Source organism: Folsomia candida, unplaced genomic scaffold (genome assembly GCF_002217175.1).
Source record: "Folsomia candida strain VU population unplaced genomic scaffold, ASM221717v1 Fcan01_Sc015, whole genome shotgun sequence".
Taxonomy (NCBI): domain Eukaryota; kingdom Metazoa; phylum Arthropoda; class Collembola; order Entomobryomorpha; family Isotomidae; genus Folsomia; species Folsomia candida.
In genome coordinates this window covers 1,054,786-1,075,705 of record NW_019091207.1, presented here as the reverse complement: position 1 = coordinate 1,075,705, position 20,920 = coordinate 1,054,786, and the positions used below count along the sequence as shown (strand labels likewise).

Here is a 20,920-nt window from a genome sequence, read left to right as displayed (position 1 = left end):
TTCTACCAAAAAAACTGGGGCTTTTGTAGAAAAACATTTCACCCATTCTAAGGAATTTGTGTCCCCCAGTTTCCACCCTTGATTCGATTTATGAATACATGGATCATCACGTAGTGGTAATAGATACATGGGGCAACCATATAACTATATATGGGCAACCATGGACATATAACTTATAACTTAAAATTATGACTTATAACTTAACTTATAATTATAAGTATACGTCAACAGATGGCGTTTCTATGACTTATAACGTATAAATTACGTCATTCGTCATAATTTTAAGTTATAAGTTATATGTCCATGGTTGCCCCATGTATCTATTGAATTATATTGGCATATTATATATATTTTTGCAATTATTCTCAAAATTCGCTGTTGTTTGTAATATTTTACTGGAATCATAAAAATGATTCGATGTTTCATTACAGATATACATGCTTGCATTGCCACATGTCGAGAAATGCAAATTTTTCTAACTTAAACTAGGACTGAAGCTGCGAAAGTTCGCAAATTATTTTTTAGAGTAGTTATTTTTAGGGATAAGTCAGTCAAAAAAATCGTATCTGTTTCAATGGGGTTTTAGCCAAATACACGCAGTAGCGTGCATATCAGTTAATCTAATCTTTTGGAATAAGTCTTTATTACAAAATAACTAATTTTTATAGAGTATTTTACGCCTTGGGTTAAATTAAAATATGTATCTATTTAAGCTTATTTATTATATATATTCTAAATGAACTGCATAAGTATTAGTGGGTATCGACTATTCCCCAGCTTTTTCAAATTTTTCCCTTGATGGACTAGAAATCCGGAGGAATAACAAAGTATCTGCAAATGTAAAAATTGTAATTATTTAGAAGTAACAATGTCACCGGGAAGATTACCAAAAAATCTGTAATTTATTACCTACGCTCCTCGTACCAAAACTCCATCAGCAACCCTTCCATGAAATACGAGAGGATGAATAGTGTCATGAAAACTATAATATTTATGCACGCACCATCCAAAAAATTCATCTCGCGTGTTACGGTTAAATTTGTTAGTGTAAGATAATTTTGTTTTCAATAAGTTTAAATAAAATCGAACAAATTTCTCTACAACGGTAAATATGCGCATAGGATTTTACGCTGTAGGTGTGAACAAATGCAAGAAAAGGAATTTTATATGTGAGATTAAATTGGTAACCTAAAATGGTAACCTAACTTCACCCGAAATTCGTGGTTTTTCCTGATATCGGAATCAGAATAGTTTTGATATTGAGAAATGCAGCTTGTAATTTGCTAAAATTAGCGTTCCATCGATGATTCATCGATCAAAACTAGTGACATTGTTTGGTCTAAACAGAATTTTTGAATTACCAACGGTGTCCCCCTGTCGATGAAATTAGACCCGAATTTAATTTTTAGAACTGTGCAAGCCTTAGCTCCTTTAATCAAGGCTGATCTCCTCCCACCCCACCCACAGCGTACCATTGCGTTCACTTGTTCCCGCATGATTTTAGTGGAAACATTATGCACCCAGGATGCCATCGTGAAGACGAAAACATTGTTAATGGAGGAATTCCCCCCGACCAGACGGAAAATCAGAAAGGCTGGCATTGGTATATCATTATGCAACATGACGGACACGTACTGTGCAAGAATCTGCAAAGTCGGCATCATGAGCATGAAGACGGGAATGAGACGAACCATGAGAAATCCATTGAACATTTTCTCAAGAATTTGTATACTTTGGTAAAGCTTGATACATGCTTTGAACCTGGAAATCGTATCAGCTTCTCTAATATTTCTGACAAACCAAAAAATCGCAAATTTGTGTACTTTGTTTTACAAGTTTTTTTAAATAGAGGCAAACATGATGTACATGATTTCTAGTACTTCGCCCATCGTGATTTGCGTAATCATCCACGTTTCACAGAAGATGTTCCAACTGCAAATTTGGATAGGTGTTCAACTCCAACGGACCAGGTAATGGAGCTGCAATCATCTCTTACCGAAAGGAGAAACGGTGGTAGGCAAGGGTCCAGTAATATTAGTCCAGGAATGGGCATAATAAACGCAATAATGGTGTAGAAGGTGGCATGGATGAACAGCTTCAACAATTTTGTCTCTCTATTCGCATCCATAGCAGGTTTGCCTGGGAAATTGTTTTATAAGTACTCACACGGAACACTTATGGTTATGTTTTCAGTTCGAAATTAAATTTGTATGTCAGGTACTTACCTTTAAAAATGTTTGCCTCAAATGTAATTACTGAGTAGATTATCTGCACGGCGGCTGAGTCTAACTCATAGTTCCAATGCCCACACAAAATAATTACGAATATACATAAGAAAATAAAACCTTGGAACTGTTTGGTTGTTGTCAAGTGGCTAAAGCAGAGGTGGCCCACGATAAGAATGCAGTACGCTGAATGCGAAAGGGTTTGGAGACGAAACATTTGTATTCGAAAGGGTTTCTAGGTCATGACATGGTTTCCAAATTTGCAGTCGAAATCAAACAGAACGGAGTTTAGTTTTTGGCATATTTTTAAATGCCAAACTGCGGCGAAATTGGATTTCTGGCCAAAGTAAGACTACGACGAACGGACAGATTCAAGAGGAAATTCCAACAAAGTGAAGGACAGGACAATGCGATCTATTCATTTACATTATGGCTACAACAAAGTCGAAGCAAATAAAATGGCAGCGTCGGTTACTATAGGTTATAACTTATAAGTAAGTACGTGTATTTATTAATTCTACCCCAGGGTTTTACTGCGCCTTACTCAGGTTTTGTTTGATTCAAGCTAAAATTCAGGTAGGTAAATCAATACAGGAAGTTTGTAAGTGCTTATCTAACTAATCATTCGGTTCCTGGCCTCTATTTAGTTTAGGCATTTTTTATGATCTACAAAATCGTAACGGCTGCAGTTTAATCATATATTAGTAGAACTCTGTGTCTTCGTATCTTTCGCATTTAAGTTTCATAGTAATCCTTGAGAGAAGGTCTAGACTTAAAAACTTAATGAAATACCTTGTAAAATACGAAGTAGTAGTTTTGACGGTATCTAGCATCTAGTTTTTTCGATTATTACAATAACTTTCGACAGAAGTGTATAACATATTTTTATTTTTTTCCAATTGGGAAGAATATGCTGGTGTTTACACTTATTTTGATTGATACCACGCTATTGGAAATCTTGTATGGTCAGGCAGGTTGCTCGGTGTTAACCTTGCTACAGCTTGATATTAAAATTATTCCGGACCTTAATTATTTCAAGTATAGAAAAACTTTAATACCCGACAAAAATTATTTATTAGACGCTATTACTTAACAATTCCACTTATTTAAGTAGAGCCACATATGAAAATAATTAGTATAATACCTGGTATTAGTATAATACTGGATTCCTAAGAGTGCACATATGTCAATAACTGGTTTTGCTAAGGTTAATTCATTTGAGATAATTATCGGAGATTGATGTTTTCAGCGAGTAAATAATTAATCCTTTACCCATGGTCCTAATTGTAAATTCGCATGGGTTTATTAACTATAACCTATTAAGGAACAAGCTAAGGTAGAAGGGCGGTTGTGCGGGTTGATATGACGGATATTAGAGTTCACGTGTTTTTGATTAGGGATTACTTAACTTATTTATATTGTTGTCGTTCATGTGATTAATTTCTTTGTTATTATTCTCCAATATGTGGTAATGCTAGTGACGCATAACTCGGGCTGAATCGTTTTCAGGTTTTCCTTACATTGTGTTTATGTAGCACACTTAATTTCAAATTAAGGCGAAATTAGCAATTTTACTAGTTTAAGTTATTTGTGATCATGAATACAGTCACAATCGGATTTTTTGTGTTAAACAAAATGGTAAAAAATTTTAACGAATAGTAATAACGAAGTTTGAACTAAAGAAGCAATTTCCTGGATAATTCTCGTTCGGGGCAGACGTTTTTCAATATTTCACTTTTCAGATTTAATTTACGTTCTTATTTTTTAAATGTTGTTAAGAAATTTCAAGATTTCTAAAGAAATTTTGTAGGGTTGCTACTCATAATGATACTCCTAATTATGATCCTAATGATAATTATAATCACAATAATAACCATATTATTCAAAAAACTTACCCGTGACGTGATTGGCAGCACCATTAAGCTGGCAGCCAGTCAGGAAGTTCCTAACAGGAACGTCACGGGAATTTTCAAATTATAACGTACAAAATAAGATTTTTATGTAATACTATTAACAAAGAAAAATTCCTAGAAAAAGCGAGATATTGAAGGTTGTCACATTTTCCAATTAAATGTAGCAATTTGATGTTATCACACGGCGGGTCGTGTTAAATGGTTGGACTGTTTTCCCAATTAACGCTCAAATCTGTGAGACCTGTTTAATTAAATGAAATATATACATACTATATTTAATTTATAATAAGGTCATCCTTAAAAGCTTGTTGCACTCGTATAAATGCTTTAGGAATAACAAAATTAGGAATAACAAAATTCGCAGTGTTCACAAAGACAATTAGTCTCAAAAATCATAACCCCTTGTCATTGGCTTACATGTTCTAATGTCTGTGAAACCTTGGCAGGCTAACGGGAGAAAATGTCTGTTCGTATTTATGATTAATTGTGATTTCTGTGCTAAAATTTTGAAAAATAGGTTGGCATAAAATTAATAATAAAATTATTCCTCAAATTAAATGACTGGCTAAGTTTCAATACAGACGTTTGCTAATTCAACTCACGTATTCCGGATATGTTAAAGTTTTCGGAAACGTTGCCACATCCAGTTTTACCTGAAAGCAAATAAATTCCAATACACAAAACCCATTAACACTAACTAACAATGGAGGTCTCCCAACGTATGCTCGCAGATTTGGACGAAACTGGTGTCAATTGATCACAAACTAAATTAGTGTGAAATTTGCAAATGCAACTATCTGCAAATGCGCAGGTTTGGCGGAGATATTTGCATAAAAAGAGGCGAAAACGCGCCCAAAATGCCATCAATTTTACACTTTTCGAATTTTGCTTTACAAATTTGCGAGTTTTCACCTCTTTTTATTCAAATATCTCCGCCAAACCTGCGCATTTGCAGATAGTTGCATTTGCAAATTTCACACTAATTTAGTTTGTGATCAATTTACACCAGTTTCGTCCAAATCTCAGAGCATACGTTGGGAGACCTCCATTGTAAGATCGGCGGGTTGTTATCTTTTGATTAAAACTTTAGATTTTTCCGGACCCTGCTTTCTTATCATCCCAGGAATAAGCTAGCCATGTCTGCCTCGCTCCTAAGAAATTGGAAAATTGATACGGAGTAAATCTAACGGGATCGAGCATTTGCAAAATGCAGTATTCTTTGTACCTTAGATAAGCATAGTCAATTTGAATAAATTCTTACTAACAATGCGGAAGCAAACCATGTTGAACCCGGATCAATTTTTTAGAACCTCAGTTTGTAATACCAACTTTTAGAAACGACATTTAGTGCGGTAGATGTGCAAAATTCAGAGCGTTGTGAGTACCGTAAGTTCGCGAAAACGCTCACTTTTCGGTAAGGTGAAGCCTGTACTGGACAATCGAGCTTGTAACTTGCTGAATTTTTCGCATCTGTATCACATCCCAATTCACAAAATGCTGCTTCTAAAAATTGGTGTTCTCAACCAACCTAAAATGCTCAAAAATTAATCGGGCTTGAACAAGGTCGGTTGTAATTCGATTACAATTCCCGAAAGTTAGGAATCCTGCAGACGTTTTCTTAAATATACATAATTTTTATTGTTAAATGCAGGGTTTAATAAAAATTGGAAAATTATACTTAAGAAAAATGAAATCTACCTAACTCCATGTCCAATTTCACTCCTATTAGATTTCCAATCAAACATAAATCGAAATTACGAAGACCTGCAAATTTTACCTGGAATTGTGAAAATTGTGGAAAGGTGTTTAGTTTGAAGGTGTTAATGAACAACTGACCTGGAATAATTCTTCTTCGGAGATTAAACTGCAAGTTTTCTTTAGTTGAAATTAAGTACGACGCAGAACTCTGATTTATAATGAAGATTAATAAACTGCTTTTAAATAAATTTTTGCTAAATCTACTTCCATACTTGCATATTAATTAATGATCACACCAATTATGTGCATAATCTGGAATTGTAATATTTTTTACAGAACTACCTGAATAAGAGTATTTTCATATACATAGATCCAACTTTACTTAAACAATAAATAAATACAAAGTGTGTATAAACCTTTATTTGAGCTCCACATCTGATTGTATGTAAACTTTGTGTCGAATTACTCAACCGATTATTATTACATCCTGTGCCAGGTCTTTATCGCTTATCGACAAGGCACTTCTTCGCTTAATTATCAAACTACCCGAATTGCCGGAAATTTCTTTATTTTCTGCTCGTGCCGTACGAGTCGTAAATAAATATGTATGCACGTACCCTATTAACCTCATAATTTAAGAGGATTTGATCCACATTTGAGGGTACGTCAGGTCTTTCGCATGTAAACCTCGGACTTTTGTATAATCCGCCAACCTAAATTTGTTTCTAAAAATAAATAAAGTGCGGCAAAGCATGATACATAAGTAGCGCAAAAATGCTGAGAATGCTGGGTCGTGACCTTAGTCGCCATATTGGAGCATGTCGACAACACCAAAAAACATGTTTTGCCCAAATTGTGACACCGCGACCACACCCCCTGACGCCGAGGGGGTGTGGTCCAAAAGTTTACGGGATCCTCCCCCTGGGGTCATGTGTATGATGCCGTAAACCGATTTCGATTATCTTGATGCGTTCTCGAGTTTTAGTGCTCACGGACAGACAGACAGACGGACAGACTAACTAACCGATCGCATAAAGTAGCTTGCGCTACTTAATAAGCATATTAGTATAAAGATACTTGCTATTTTTCAGATTAGAACGGCAGCGTCAATTTTAAACCGTTTCCCTTCCATACTTTTGGTCAACGACATTCTACAACGCCAAATTTGGGACGAAATCAAAAATTTGTTACATAAATCCGATTTATTATAAATCTAATAATTTAGAAATTTGAGTTGGTCATTTTTTGAAATATATAAAAATGATGAACTGTTTCGATTTACAAAAACCATTCTCTGTCGGTTTTGTATAAATCAGGTAAAGCATTTTGCTTAAACTTGTGTCAGAATATTTGAATGCGTTCGAACAGTTCCGGAATTTTTAAAACATATTGATATGCTTATTTTTTGTAGTGAACAAAATTAAACTGGCCCCTTGTACATAAATCTGAGTTTTACACCCGATAGACCCGCATTGTTTGGAACTAAATCCATTTCAATCCACAAACTAAAAAAATATGAATTTTTACTTTATCAGATTTAGTTATACAAGTGCGAACAAGAATGATCAACTAATGACCAAGCCTTGCCATGATATGAATGCACTTCACGTAACCTTGGCGACCAGGAAAAAACCAAGAAATGAAATGCATTCGTCAAATTCGGGGTAGGTACAGAGGTGACTTTTCGAGATGCGATGAGTGGGATAAAAAACAAACAGGATATAATAATAATCGGTTGAGTAATTCGACATGTAGTTTGTAATCTAGTGCAGCAAATCAAGGTTTATACATTGTTTACTCAAATTTAACCCAGATCCATGATCTACATACATACCCACATGTTTCATGATTCAGGTAGTTTTAAATATAAAATCTTCAGTTGTAAGAAATATTACATTTTTTTGTGCAACCTTGGGTATGACAATTAATAAGCAAGTAAATAGTCTGCCAAGCAAACAACTTTTCATTTATCACAATCATAAATCATGTCTTGAGTCGTACACTCTTAAAAATAATTCAAATGATAACTTATTATTAATATAGCAAACTATATTTTATATCAAGTTAATGTTCCTCTGGATTTAGTATAGTTTACTTAATGTGAAATTCATAGTGCGTTCTTTTGAAAAGGGCAACATTATTTTTGAGAGTGTATTTTAAACTGAATGATGCATACTTAATCTCCAGAGGATTATTATTATAGGTCAGTCGTTAATTAACAACTTCAAAGTAAACATATTTTGAGAATTTGCTTCAAGAAAAAATTTGTGGGTTTGTGAAATTTTTAACGTTTCCTGGAAATCTAAATACTACTTTGCGTCTTTGAAATGGGTGGAGATATAGGTGAGTTGTTGGTGGTTAAGATTCGATTATTTCCATTTACTTTGTATAATTTTATTATTTTTGTGAATAAAAAAATTTTAAAATGAGATTAATCAGGGATGTATTTTTTTAACAAAAATTTCATTTCACAAATTATTCCTAGTATGTATTCGGTTTGACTGGGCTGACATTTCTTGAAATTAAATTAGATATTAGAGAAATTATAAAACAATAAAAATTAAATTAGACTAAAAACACGATTTATAAATAATAATTAATTGTTTAGGAATCATTAATTATAATTAACTCGAAAATTATTGCTCGAATTTATTCTTCTAGATGGCTCTTAATTTTCTTCAAATTAAAAATAGAAAAGATTATCAGTAGTTTAGCATTTACGAATAATAATTCATCATCATTTATCATTTAGGAATATCTGATTGTGATCAGGTCATGATTTGTTCTTAGTATTTGAATATTCCACTTGTCTAATTAAATCATAAAGTATTTATCATTTTTATTGAAATTTTGTATGTTGCGAAACTTGATAGTTGTTAACTTTTCCATTATTGCTTTGTAGGGAGTCAGATGTGGGTCACGTATGCCGGGGACGACACCGAGGCCATGAAGTGTATCGGCCTGGGACGCTCGCTCAAGCAAACTCTGACCACGAGATCGCTTGGGGTAATTGTGTCTGACCGTGTTTCGAAGGCGATGGGGTAAGTTGTTATCCGATATTACGAATTTGTGTAGATTTTTAGAAATGCTTGTATTAGTTGTGAATATCTATATATTAAACTCTTGCTACTGATATGTCAAGGTTTATTGTCTTACAATAAACTAGGGATTGATTTCCATGTCGGCTATTATTAGTTGAAAAATGTTGCCTTAAAGACAAATTTACAATTATTGTGAGTTACTCCCCGAGTAGAAAACACTGTCGAGTTCTGCAGAAATCTCTATGCATATTGCATTTGCGCACTTTTTGGTACATAATCCTGCAGGAAATTTCTGTCGTTTTTTCTGCAGAATCGCACCAATGTGCATAATTCGGCACAGTTTTGCAGGAGTCGTTCTGCATAAACTTTTCCCGCAGAGAGTTTGGCAAATTTTCTGCAGGATATGGGGTAAATTCTCTGCAGGAATATCGTTGAAATTTTTGTTTGGATGGTACGCCTTATGAAGATTAGAACCCTAAAATGTATGGAACAACTAATCCCAAAAATCTAAATATAACGATTACGCAAAGTTATAACAAAGTTAAACTGAAAAAGATTTTCGACTTTTCTTATGCACTTTTTTGTTATTAAGTAAAATTAATTTATAAATCAATAAATGTGCAAATACTTATTAGCAAGAGCAATATTTATTTGAATTTAGGGAGTTATTGGAATCCGAATTTCAATGTTGCCGTCGTATCAGCTCAGAAAGGAGAAGTGAGGATGGAAAAAATTTGGAATTCCGCTCGTTAGCAAAACTTCACGCTCAACAAATTCCTCAACTGAAATGCAGCGTGTTTCTGGACTGCAACTGTCTTGTGTTGAAAAACTGTGACTCCATATTCCGACAGAATGGGGTCCAGTGGGTCAATGCTAATCGCGCTCCGTATGCGGCTATAGTTATCGACTCAAAATTTGGCAACAAGACTGGTCATGGCAATATGACGAACATGATAGTTGAGATTGAAAATGATAAAAACTTTGCAAAAAAATCTATTATTGAACTGGAGGAAATTTACGGGAGACTTATCTACTGCATTGAGTCTGATGTTTCTAGGTTTGTATTTTAAACATATTACAGCGTGTTTAACAAAATGATGTATTCAATAAAATGTATTTCATAAGATACATTTCTTGTATTTTATACGCTCAGCGCATATCCGCAACCTTGTGGTGGCGACGATGTAAAGATGGCATGGTTTCCAAATTCTGGCCACCCAATGGGGACAACGTGCAAGACAAAGGAAAGTTTCCAAAGCGAGCTAACCGAATACTGGAATTCACTCGTACTTTCTTCCACTTCTTATGGCACACTTGTAAGTGAATCATTTTATATCTGCACCTCATGAACAAAACCTAGTAAATATAATTTTTCGTTACCAGCGAGAACCTCTTTCAAACAAAAACCATCAGTTGTCGACGTCATTGTTGAATGACTCTATTGCAATCGTAGGCATGGCGGGTCGATACCCGGGAGCGAATAATATGGACGAGTTTTGGTCGCTACTTGAAAATGGGAGGGACGGAATGTCGCGTGTTCCAGAGTGGAGATGGACAAATGAAAATGCCGTCATCATGATGGATGATGTCCGTAAAACGGAAGCTGGATTCCTTTCCTGCCCGGTTGATAAATTTGACGCAAAATTCTTCACCACAAATCAATCCGACTTGGGATACCTTGACCCTCAGCAACGTCTGGCACTCAAAGTTGTATGGGAGGCATTGGAGAATGCTTGCATTGATCCAGCTAAGTTAAGGAACACACTCACGGGAGTATTTGGAGGGTGGTGGAGAACAGATTTTAAGGAAATGTTACATTTTCAAGGAATTAATGGCACCGATTTTTTGCGTGTGTACATGGGTAACGCTCTCGGACCATTGACTGCAAGGATTTCACACTTTTTTGATCTGATTGGCCCCGCCCTTTCGACTGAGAGTGCCTGTTCTACCTCAATTGCTGGTGTTGATATGGCTTGCGATAGTTTGAAAAACGAGAATTGTGATTATGCAATTGCGGTGGGAGTGAATCTACTCCTCCACCCATTCCCTCCAGCTGATGGAGCTATGGAAGGAATTCTTTCTCCGGATGGAAGATGCAAAACATTTGATTCCACGGCAAACGGATTCGGACGTTCGGAAGGAGTAGGGGCTCTAATCCTGAAAAGATTTCCTGACGCAATTTCTGCTGGCGATCGGATTTGGGGACTGATTCGTGGATCCGCAATTGTACAAGAGGGATCATCACGAAGCATGGGGAGGCCTACAGTCGCGGTTGAGGCCAAAGCCATGCAGCTTGCTCTCGACAGGGCTGGAGTAGACCCAAATGATATCAAATTTGTAGAAACTCATGGCACCGGTACCCCCGTTGGTGATCCGATAGAGGTTGCTGCAATTGCTCAAGTATATGGTGGAAGGAATGTGGATGACCCACTAATCATAGGATCCGTTAAAACAAATATCGGGCATACTGAATCTGTGTGCGGTATAGCCAGCATTCAGAAAACCGTGTTGTCAATGAAATACAATCTCATACCAAAGCACCTACACCTTAAAGATCTTCATCCCGATATTGATATTGCATCCATTCCGGCAATTATCCCGATCGAAAACGTTCCGTGGCCTAGTGGGGGTAACTCAACCCCGCGCATTGCTGGTGTTAACTCCTTTGGATTCACAGGAGCTCAGGCACACGTCATTGTTCAGGAACCACCTGAAATACATTGCAACGATTTCCAGGATCTAAGGGACACCAGAGAGCTTAGGATGCTAACCTTTTCAGCAAAAACGGAGACCTCGTTGACAGAGCAGATACGTGCATATTCAACATACCTTAATGACTGCAATTCTAATCTGAATGATATCGAATATTCCATGCACATTGGCCGATCACATTTTCCCTTACGACAAGTGGCCTTAGGATCTACCAAAGCAGAACTTATTGATGCCATGAAAAGTTTTAAAGCTGCAAGTCCTTCTTCGAAAGTTATCAAAAAGTGCTTCCTATTCACTGGGCAGGGCTCGCAATACATTTTAATGGGGAGACAGCTATATGACACCAGCGTCATATTCAGGTCAAACTTTGACAGTGTCGAAGCTATTCTTATCCATAAATATGGATTCTCGATCAAGCAAAGCTTATGGAATTCAGACGGTGACGATTTCAATTTGAAATCAACTACGGCAAGTCAGACTTCAATATTCTGCATAGAAATTTGTCTCCTTCGGGTTTGGCAGTCTTGGGGTATTACACCTGATGCTGTCCTTGGCCACAGCTTAGGCGAGTTTGCTGCCATGGTGGCTGCCGGAATGCTTACTGTGGAAGATGCCTTGAAATTGGTTGTAACAAGATCCAAGCTTATCGATGTCCTACCATCGTCGTCAATGTTGGTTGTTGCGACTAGCTTGCACAGTGTTTTGTCATATCTTGAAAAGGCAGGAATGCAGAAGGATGGAACTCACTGTCTGGATATTGCTGCTGTAAACTCAATCGGCCAAACTGTTGTTGCTGGAGACACCAAACTCATTGATGGCTTCAGAGAATTTTGTGTTAATAACGGGGTAGTGACCCACAAATTAGATTCACAACACGCATTCCACTCTAGGCACATGGATGGAATGTTGAAAAAATACGAGGAGGTTGCTGCGGGAGTGGAATTTCAGCCATCCCAAATTACCTACATTTCCGCGGTCGAAGGAAAACCCATTTCTATTATTGATGTCAACTACTTATTGAGGCACACGAGGGAACGAGTTAATTTCCTAGACGCCACACAACACGCCATAAACGAGGGTTACAATTTATTCCTTGAACTTGGACCACACCCTGTGCTATGTCCACTTGTTCTGATTAACGGAGACGAGGTAAATTTCAATTTAATGTCGATATCACCAAAAATGTAAGCACACTTATAAAAGTAATGAGATTTTGAAATTGCCATAGTTAACAAGTGAACTGAGGGTCCTACCATCAATTCGCAAGAATGCACCTGATTGGTCCACAATCCTATCATCCTTTGCCCAACTTTATTCCTTAGGCACATGGGTAAATTGGGAGAATTTTCACCGTTTTTCTGCGGCAAAAAAGATAGACTTGCCGGGGTATGTATTCGAGGAGAAATCGCATTGGATGACACTCCAAGATAAAGGGTCCTATCCCTTCCATCCTCTCCTTGGGTCATACTTTCCAAACCCCTCAGAAAATACGATTTTTGAATCTAATGTGAACGTCCAACGCTTGCCATTTTTGAGGGACCATGTGATTATAGACAAGATTATCTTTCCATGTGCGGGATATGTCGACATGTGCATGACTGCAGGCTTCGCGGACGTTAAATGTGAAGAAGGGGCGTACATAAGGCCAACCTGTCCCATTGCAGTTACTAATTTTGAGATATCGACTCCAGTTTGCTTAAGTGAATCACAAGGAACAGATTTTCAGGTATGCATGACAGCAAGTGATGATCAATACTTTAACCCTGCGATAGCAAGGATTAGACAATCACTAATTTTTTAATTTATTTATTTTATTAGGTCGTTGTTTCTAAGAATAACGAAGGTGATGTTGTATCTACGATTTATTCTCGTCTGCATTTAGAAAAATCAAAATTCAAATGGGTTAAAAACGCCTCGGCCAGATTTGATGCAAATCCATCACCAGCAGATCCAAACATATTAAATTTCGCCGAGATTCGGTCCATGATTTCCGAGCCAGTAAAACTATATTATGACTACAAAGAACTATTTGAAGCTAGCGAGCTGAGACTAGGCCCCTCGTGTCAAACTGTTTCAAGTGAAGGATGGAAACATCCTGAAAATGATTCTGAATATCTATTTCCATTCAAATGTTACGAAACTCAAGACGACTTGGACCGCTTTATAATTCATCCATGGATTATTGATGCCTTGATTCAAGCAAAATCTTATATATTAGCTTATCGGCGAAGAAATGAAATGACCAAGACGAAACTATTGGTTCCCGTTCAGATAGAGAAGTTTGTTTGGTGGAATCACTCTGCATCGTCGGGATATATATTGATAAAACTCAACAATAATAATAACGAAGCTCATATGTACGACGATACGGGTAGACTCATGGCTTCTTTAATTGGCCTAGAAATTGTACAGGCTTCGCTACAGAGCATAATGGCTTTGATCGACTCTCATCGAAGTTTGTATCCAATGATGGCAGAGTGTGTTTGGAATGAAACTATGGGACCAGCGGATAGGCGAATCTCAGATATAGAACGGGGGACAATTTCACTTCGCAGAATTGTTGAATCAGTGCCGGTGTGCACTAAATTTACGGAAGCCGAAGAATCCTTCTGTAACAGTTTGAAAGAATCGACATGTCTCTACATGTTGAAGGCCTTGATTGATCTTGGAATAAACGATTATACGTCCTTTAGCTGGCCTAATATTACAGAAAAACTTAAAGTTGTTAAAAACTTTAGTAATTTTCTCCGTTATATTTTATTGGAATTGGTCCATGATGGGTATTTTGAATTACAAGTTGGACAACGATCTGGTGATCAAGTGGTTTGTTTTATACCGCAACAATGCCATCAAGCTCAACAATTGGAATACATTTGTACACGAATTTCAAAACTGGAAGACACGGTTCTCGCTACACATCCCGAACTGGCCAATGGAGATATTAAGAATGCCAAGAAGGTATGGGCCAATCTGGCCAAAATCTTAACCGGTGAAATTTCGTTGCTCGATCTACTGGATGATATGCCTGAGGATAAACCGGGGGAAGGTCTAGAAGAAATTAGCAATACAAGGTCTTTGCTTACCACCAAACGAGAAACCCTAAATCCATTAACTTTCGCACTGTTAGGAAATCTTTCGCAACTTGGAACAAAACCAGTCGTCCGAATTCTAGAAGTAGGAAGTGGAGAAGGTGGGGTCGGCAGTGGAACAATTCAATTAATTAAAAACGTTACTGACATTGGAGTAGCATGTTTTGATTACACCTATACAGATCTGTCTTCCGTGTGTTTGAACAAAGGTAAAGAATTATTCGAAGGTACCGAAATCTCACCCAATTTTGCAGTCTTGGATATAAACGAGGACCCATCATCCCAGGGATTTATTCCACAACAATACGATGTCATCTTGGCGTCATGGGTCCTTCGTGCTAGCAAGGATCTACAGAAATCACTGAATAATCTAATACTTCTTCTCAAGCCTCATGGTTACTTAATCTTGGACGAACTTGTAAAACCGTGCAGAGAAGTTAATCTAACATATGGTGGCTTGGATAGATTTTGGATTTTTGAGGACTTAGCACGTCGCCCTTGGAATTGTGAACTTGCGCTTGAAGGATGGCGGGACCTTTTACAAACTTCAGGATTTTCAGAGATTGTTGAAGTTGAAACTTATGGAGGTTTTAACGCATTGATTATGGCAAAATTGGGAAGCAAAACTGCTTGCTCCGTTATAAATTCCGGACCAATTATAGCGTCTTTAGGCCCAACTTGGCTCTTATTTGGCGATCATGAAGAAGGCTCGCTTACCTTAAAAATTAAGCAACGGCTTCTAAATATTGGACAGAATTGCGTTATCATAGTTCGTGATGACGTTACACCAGACACAAACTCCAATATCTGCAAATATATAGCAGCCCACACAGATAGTATTGTTGGAATAATTTTTATGTGGGGAATGGAACCTGGTTTAAGCTACCGGCAGATATGCGAACCCTTCCTCTACATATGCAAGCACTTAGCCGAAACTTCAATCCCAAATCCTCCAAAATTGATTACAGTCACTTGCGGATGCATGTGTACTAGTTCAAATGATTGCATGACTAGCATACCTGACTCCTCCCCAATTGTTACGATGGTACAAGTTCTAGGAAATGAAAACAACGACTACAGATGCAAAGCCGTGGATGTTGATTATAGTGAAAATGTTGAGGATGAAATATTCTCTGAGCTGTTTCACTGGGATTCCGAAACAATGGTTGCCTACAGGAGAGGAAAACGTTGCGTTCCTCGCTTAGTTAACTACAAAGTGAAAAATACGTCAATCGAGATACCTCGTACAGATAAAACTAAGCTAGTTATTCCACCAACATTTGACATAGCCGACCTTCATTTTGCTGCATTAAAAACTGAACCACTTACTGAAGGACAGGTCGAAGTGGAAATCAAATCCTACTCAATTAACTTCTTGGATGTCTTAATGGTAACAAAACCAGATCCTGCTTTCGATTCAATTAACCAGTTGGGTATAGATATTGCTGGAGTTATTACAAAAGTGGGGCCTGGGTGCAAAACCTCAAAGGTTGGAGACCGTGTTACTGTGCTTCGCCGAACAGGAGATCCCCTTCCAAGCCATTTTAACGCCCTGGAAGAGTTTGTCCTCCCAATACCAGATTTTATGACCTATAATGATGCATCAACTTTCCCATTGTCAGCACTAACTGTTTTATATGCACTCTCATATCTGTACAAGACGTCGAAAGAAGATATTTTACTTATCCATACAGCATCAGGCGGGGTGGGCCTCATTGCTATTCAGCTGGCCCAGCAGATAGGGTGCACGATTATTGTGACTGCTGGAAGTGAAAGAAAACGAAACTACCTAAAAACATTAGGACTGAAATATGTGTTTAATTCAAGAACGACTGAATATCAGTATGACATCAGAGCTTCACTTCATGGACGAGGGGTTAGCGTTGTTCTTAATTCATTGACTGGAACTGGATTTAAAGAAGCCACGTTATCTGTTTGCGACCATGGTGCCACATTTATTGAAATGAGCAAAATAAATATCTGGAGCAAGCGAGAAGTTCAAGAACTAAGAGAAGACATAAGATATGAAATTATCGATGTTTCTGCACTTCCCTTGAGCGATCTAAGACCCATTACAGATGATTTAAGAACACAGTTCACTGGTGGACTCGGAGACAAGCGGTGCCCATTACCACTTCCCTATACTTGCTTCGAATCATCTCGTATTAAAGAGGCTTTGGAATACGTTGAGAACGTGAAACATGTTGGAAAGGTTGTAATAACTATGCCAGAACTGAACAAGAACGGTATACCATCGTACAAGATGTTTTACGACGAGGCCACTTATCTAATTACTGGTGGATTGGGGGGAATTGGGCTGGAAGTAGCGAAATGGATGCTAAATTCCGGGGCTAAAAAACTTATTCTGATTGGCCGCAGTTCGCCTACCCCGGAAGTAAGCCACTCCCTAAACAACTTACGTCAAGATGGAATAACCATTACCGTCCGACAATGTGATGTCAGTGATTTTGAGCAACTGCAAGTGCTAATAAGGGAAGTACCCGGAAATTATCCAATCCGGGGAATAATTCATGCTGCTGGGGTCTTGGATGATGGACTATTAGAGAGTCAAACTTGGGAAACATTCGAGAACGTGTACAAAGCAAAAGTTAGAGGTGGCTGGAATCTACATATGGCAAGCTTGCAACTGAAATTCCCTTTGGAACACTTTGTAGTTTTTTCTTCAATAACTGCAACCCTAGCTGCGCCGGGACAATGCAACTATGCATCAGCCAATTACTATCTAGATTCACTGATCAATTATAGAAATTGTCTGGGATTACCAGGCTTGACCATCAACTGGGGACAATGGGGTACTGTTGGAATGGCTGCAGATACAAAACATGCGTTCATCAAACCATTTACAGTTCATCAAGGGATCGCAGCATTGGAGGATGCAATGAAATCTCACAAAACTCAAATTATCCCATACGAGGGAGATATGGGTTCCGCTAAAAAGGTTTTGGCTTCTGCCAGAGGTTTATTGTCAAATATTATGGACTCATCAGAAGCATCCGTTCTTCAAATTGACGGTGAACAATTTTGGATAGAGTATGATTTAGCAACTGGGGTGGCTGAACGCATGGACATTTTGTCAAAATATATCAAACAGATTATACGGATTACATTAAAATTGAACGAAAGCGAAAAAATTGATGATCACGCAAACTTCCAAGATCTCGGTTTGGATTCTTTGATGATGATTGAGATGAAGAACGGATTGCAATCATCGGTGGGAAAACGAGTCAAAATCTCAATTAGTTCCGTGAAAGACTGTAAAACGGTTGCAGAATTATCCACTCGTTTAGTTGATCTTATCTCTGGAAATAAACCTATGGATATCTTGACACGAGATCAGCTAAAAGACTTGGTGTATAATGATGCAACGTTGCCAGACAATATTCAAGTAGATAGCGATCTTGCATTGACACTGTGCCCAATAACCAAAGTCGCCACGGTTTTGATAACTGGCGCAACAGGAACCCTTGGCCCCTACATATTACGCGACTTACGGCATCAGTATCCATCGATTCAAAAAGTCTATTGTCTGATGAGACCCAACTCTCTACTCTCGACTGATGATCGCTTCTATCGATATTTAGAAGAGAAAAATCTACTTTCTCGCCAAGAGCTGGAAAACTGGGTAGAAACAATACCTGGCGACGTTGGAAAAGAATTAATGGGCATGAATCCCACCACATATTCAAAAATCTCGAGTGAAGTTGAAGCTGTGTTTAATTTAGCAGTTAGTCCGGCGCAACCAGAAACATACAATGACACTAAAAGCCTGCATAGCAGTAGAATGGTCAACGTGCAGGGCTTCAAATTCGTGCTCGAATTTGCTGTGTCGAATAGGCTGAAATATATCTACCAGGGCTCAACCATAGCAACGGAGCAAGAACTGGATAAAGACGAAATTTATAAGGAAACTTGGCCTAGTTTGAATCAAATTGACCAATTTCCCGACTCTGCCTACATAATTTCTAAATTGATTGCCGACAACCTAGCTGAACAAGCGGTTAATCGTGGTGTTCCTTGTAAAGTGTTTAGGATGCCCAATATTGGAGGGGACAGTCAAATCGGTGGAAATGTACCACTTGAAAGCTTTCAAATTATGCGCTTCTTAACCTATATGCAACTAGAAGTTATGGCTGCCGTTAACGTCCCGCTATGCATGATGCCGGTCGATCTTTGCGCAGAATACTCGCTAAGGTTGTTCTTTATGGAGGACGCACCGTATGAAATGTACAACGTAATTAACCCAGAGTTAGGTAAGTAGGTATAATATTTCGTATAATTGCGACGTACGATTTAATTTATAAGTCACAGGTTTTAGTTTTTAGCTAAACAATTTAAAGGAGTCATGCATTTAACTTTTCTATGTGTAGGTGATGAACGTGAATTTGACGAATTAGCCAAAGAACTAGGAGTGAATGTTGATGTGCTGGAACCAGATGAATTTCTCAGACGGGCGGTACACTTGAAGGACAATTCCCCAATGAAGGAAGTTATCAACCAAGTGATTGAGTATGAGAGAGACCATGTAACCGTTGTCGAAGAACCACCAGCTTCCTATGTAGCCTTCCTTTCGGGAAAGAAAGATGTTGCATGGAGCAAAAAGTTGGCCAGATTTATTCCTGACATCTACCCGTCCAAGATAATGCCCTCGTGGGACATACTCCGTAACGACTTGACCATGGCAAAGAAGACAGGCATTTTTGATAAATATGGGATTAATTATGTGAAATAATGTTTTTATCTCACGTGCTTTTTCGATTTTAATTGTCTAAGGTACCAAAATAATGCACGATATAGGTAAGTAGCACCTCCATTATAAACATTTAAGAGTTTTAAGCATTACTTATTAAATACTTGCCTAAAGGGAGAATATTTCTTTTTCAATCGTTTGTCATTAAAAATTTGCTTGTATAAATACGTTAATAAATAAATCATGCGCGTTTAATTGATTCGCTTAATTAAATTTTATTAAACAAGTCTTCCCGCGCAGATATATTGATGATATTTCACAAAATTTGGATATTTCTAGAATCGCTTTCTGACCATCTGGAGGTCCAAGGTTCACATGACCACTATTTTAACCACCAGCTGCGTTCATATATAACTCCACCAAAATGGTATTCATAAATAATACCGTATAGAAATAGCTCAGAACTAAAGTTCTGCCATATCAACAGCAAGTTTTTACGAACCCGTATAATTTTAGTACGAAACGGTGCCAATTTTAATACCAAGCCGGGCTAATTTTAATATTGAGAATTCAATACCCAGATGGCCATACCAGATTTCTAACAGAGTTTAATGACGTATTTATCTTTCACGCAAATGTCATTTTAATGCATTATCTTAAAGACGGTAACATTATTTGTAAGAGTATGTACATATATTAATAAATTTCGTATTTGTTGATTATATCTCAACTCGAATATTCAGTGCTATTTTAGTGCTAAAATTTTATTTACGCCTGCTTAAAGCATTGATTTTCGTGTTTCGAAAATATATGGGTTTTAGCGCCATCAAAATTTCCAGCCAATTACCTAACTGCAATTTTGGTGGCAAGTGTACTCCGCTCCTTGACGTTTTAAATTCATCCTTTGTATTTATTACGGATATATTTAAGCTCAGGCTACGAATTCCTAAAACCTAACCTCCCAGAAATAACGTTGGTATACATTTGGTAATACGTACTTTACCAGAAATCTGTTACAGACATGCAAGTGCTGATTTTTTGGTAATAAAGTTTCGATCGGTTTGGTATTAAGTAAAATTATACCGGACAGCAAACAGTGTATTACGTACATATACGTAAATACCACTTTGATAGTGTCGTGTATTAATACCGTTAGGTGTTATTTTAATATTGGACTTCAAAGAGTGAAAATGCGCAGGTGCAACGCAAGAAATATGTATTCATATCTTAGATATTCGACAGAAAAGGAGATTGTAAACAATTTTAGTTTATTTTACAAAAATAATTGAATATTATTCATTTATTTATATGCTGAGAGAGATTATTATTCACTATTATTATTCATATGCTGGCTGTGGGCTACAGAGTTAATTTGAAAATGTTTGTGTCAACCTGGCCTAAATCTTATGAAACCCAAAAAATTACAAAAACCTCGGTTGGATTTTTCTCTATCAAAGCCCCCCCCCCCCCCGTTTCCGCTTCCGCAGCCGGCCTATTTATTTCCAACATCCCAACTTTTTTGCAAACCCACCAA

General features: G+C 37.4%; 1 protein-coding gene and 1 long non-coding RNA gene across 21 annotated transcripts; one reads left to right on the top strand and one right to left on the bottom strand.

Moving 5' to 3' along the window:
- Positions 1-615: 615 nt before the first annotated feature.
- LOC110856192 lies at positions 616-6,203 on the bottom strand. 20 transcript variants are annotated; one of them, XR_002548548.2, is made up of 7 exons: positions 5,837-5,974; positions 5,667-5,755; positions 5,364-5,448; positions 5,241-5,289; positions 4,741-4,791; positions 4,556-4,636; positions 616-4,379 (listed from the first exon to the last, which is right to left on the bottom strand). It is a non-coding gene; the product is annotated as an uncharacterized LOC110856192 (long non-coding RNA). The 20 variants fall into 20 exon arrangements; XR_004836251.1 differs by having other exon boundaries at positions 5,400-5,448; XR_004836252.1 differs by having other exon boundaries at positions 5,404-5,448.
- A 1,820-nt stretch (positions 6,204-8,023) lies between these two features.
- Positions 8,024-19,641, top strand: LOC110856345 (phenolphthiocerol synthesis polyketide synthase type I Pks15/1). The gene is made up of 8 exons (XM_035856889.1): positions 8,024-8,179; positions 8,739-8,877; positions 9,539-9,934; positions 10,031-10,193; positions 10,261-12,738; positions 12,818-13,315; positions 13,408-18,949; positions 19,067-19,641. The coding sequence occupies exons 1-8, from the start codon at positions 8,164-8,166 to the stop codon at positions 19,426-19,428; spliced, it is 9,594 nt and encodes a 3,197-aa protein (XP_035712782.1). The 5' UTR covers positions 8,024-8,163; the 3' UTR covers positions 19,429-19,641.
- Positions 19,642-20,920: the final 1,279 nt, after the last annotated feature.

Excerpts from the sequence above, each read along its gene's own strand:
- LOC110856345 (XM_035856889.1), top strand. Across the intron at positions 10,194-10,260 it reads CCACTTCTTATGGCACACTT|CGAGAACCTCTTTCAAACAA; the intron begins GTAAGTGAATCA and ends TTTCGTTACCAG. Across the intron at positions 12,739-12,817 it reads TTCTGATTAACGGAGACGAG|TTAACAAGTGAACTGAGGGT; the intron begins GTAAATTTCAAT and ends AAATTGCCATAG.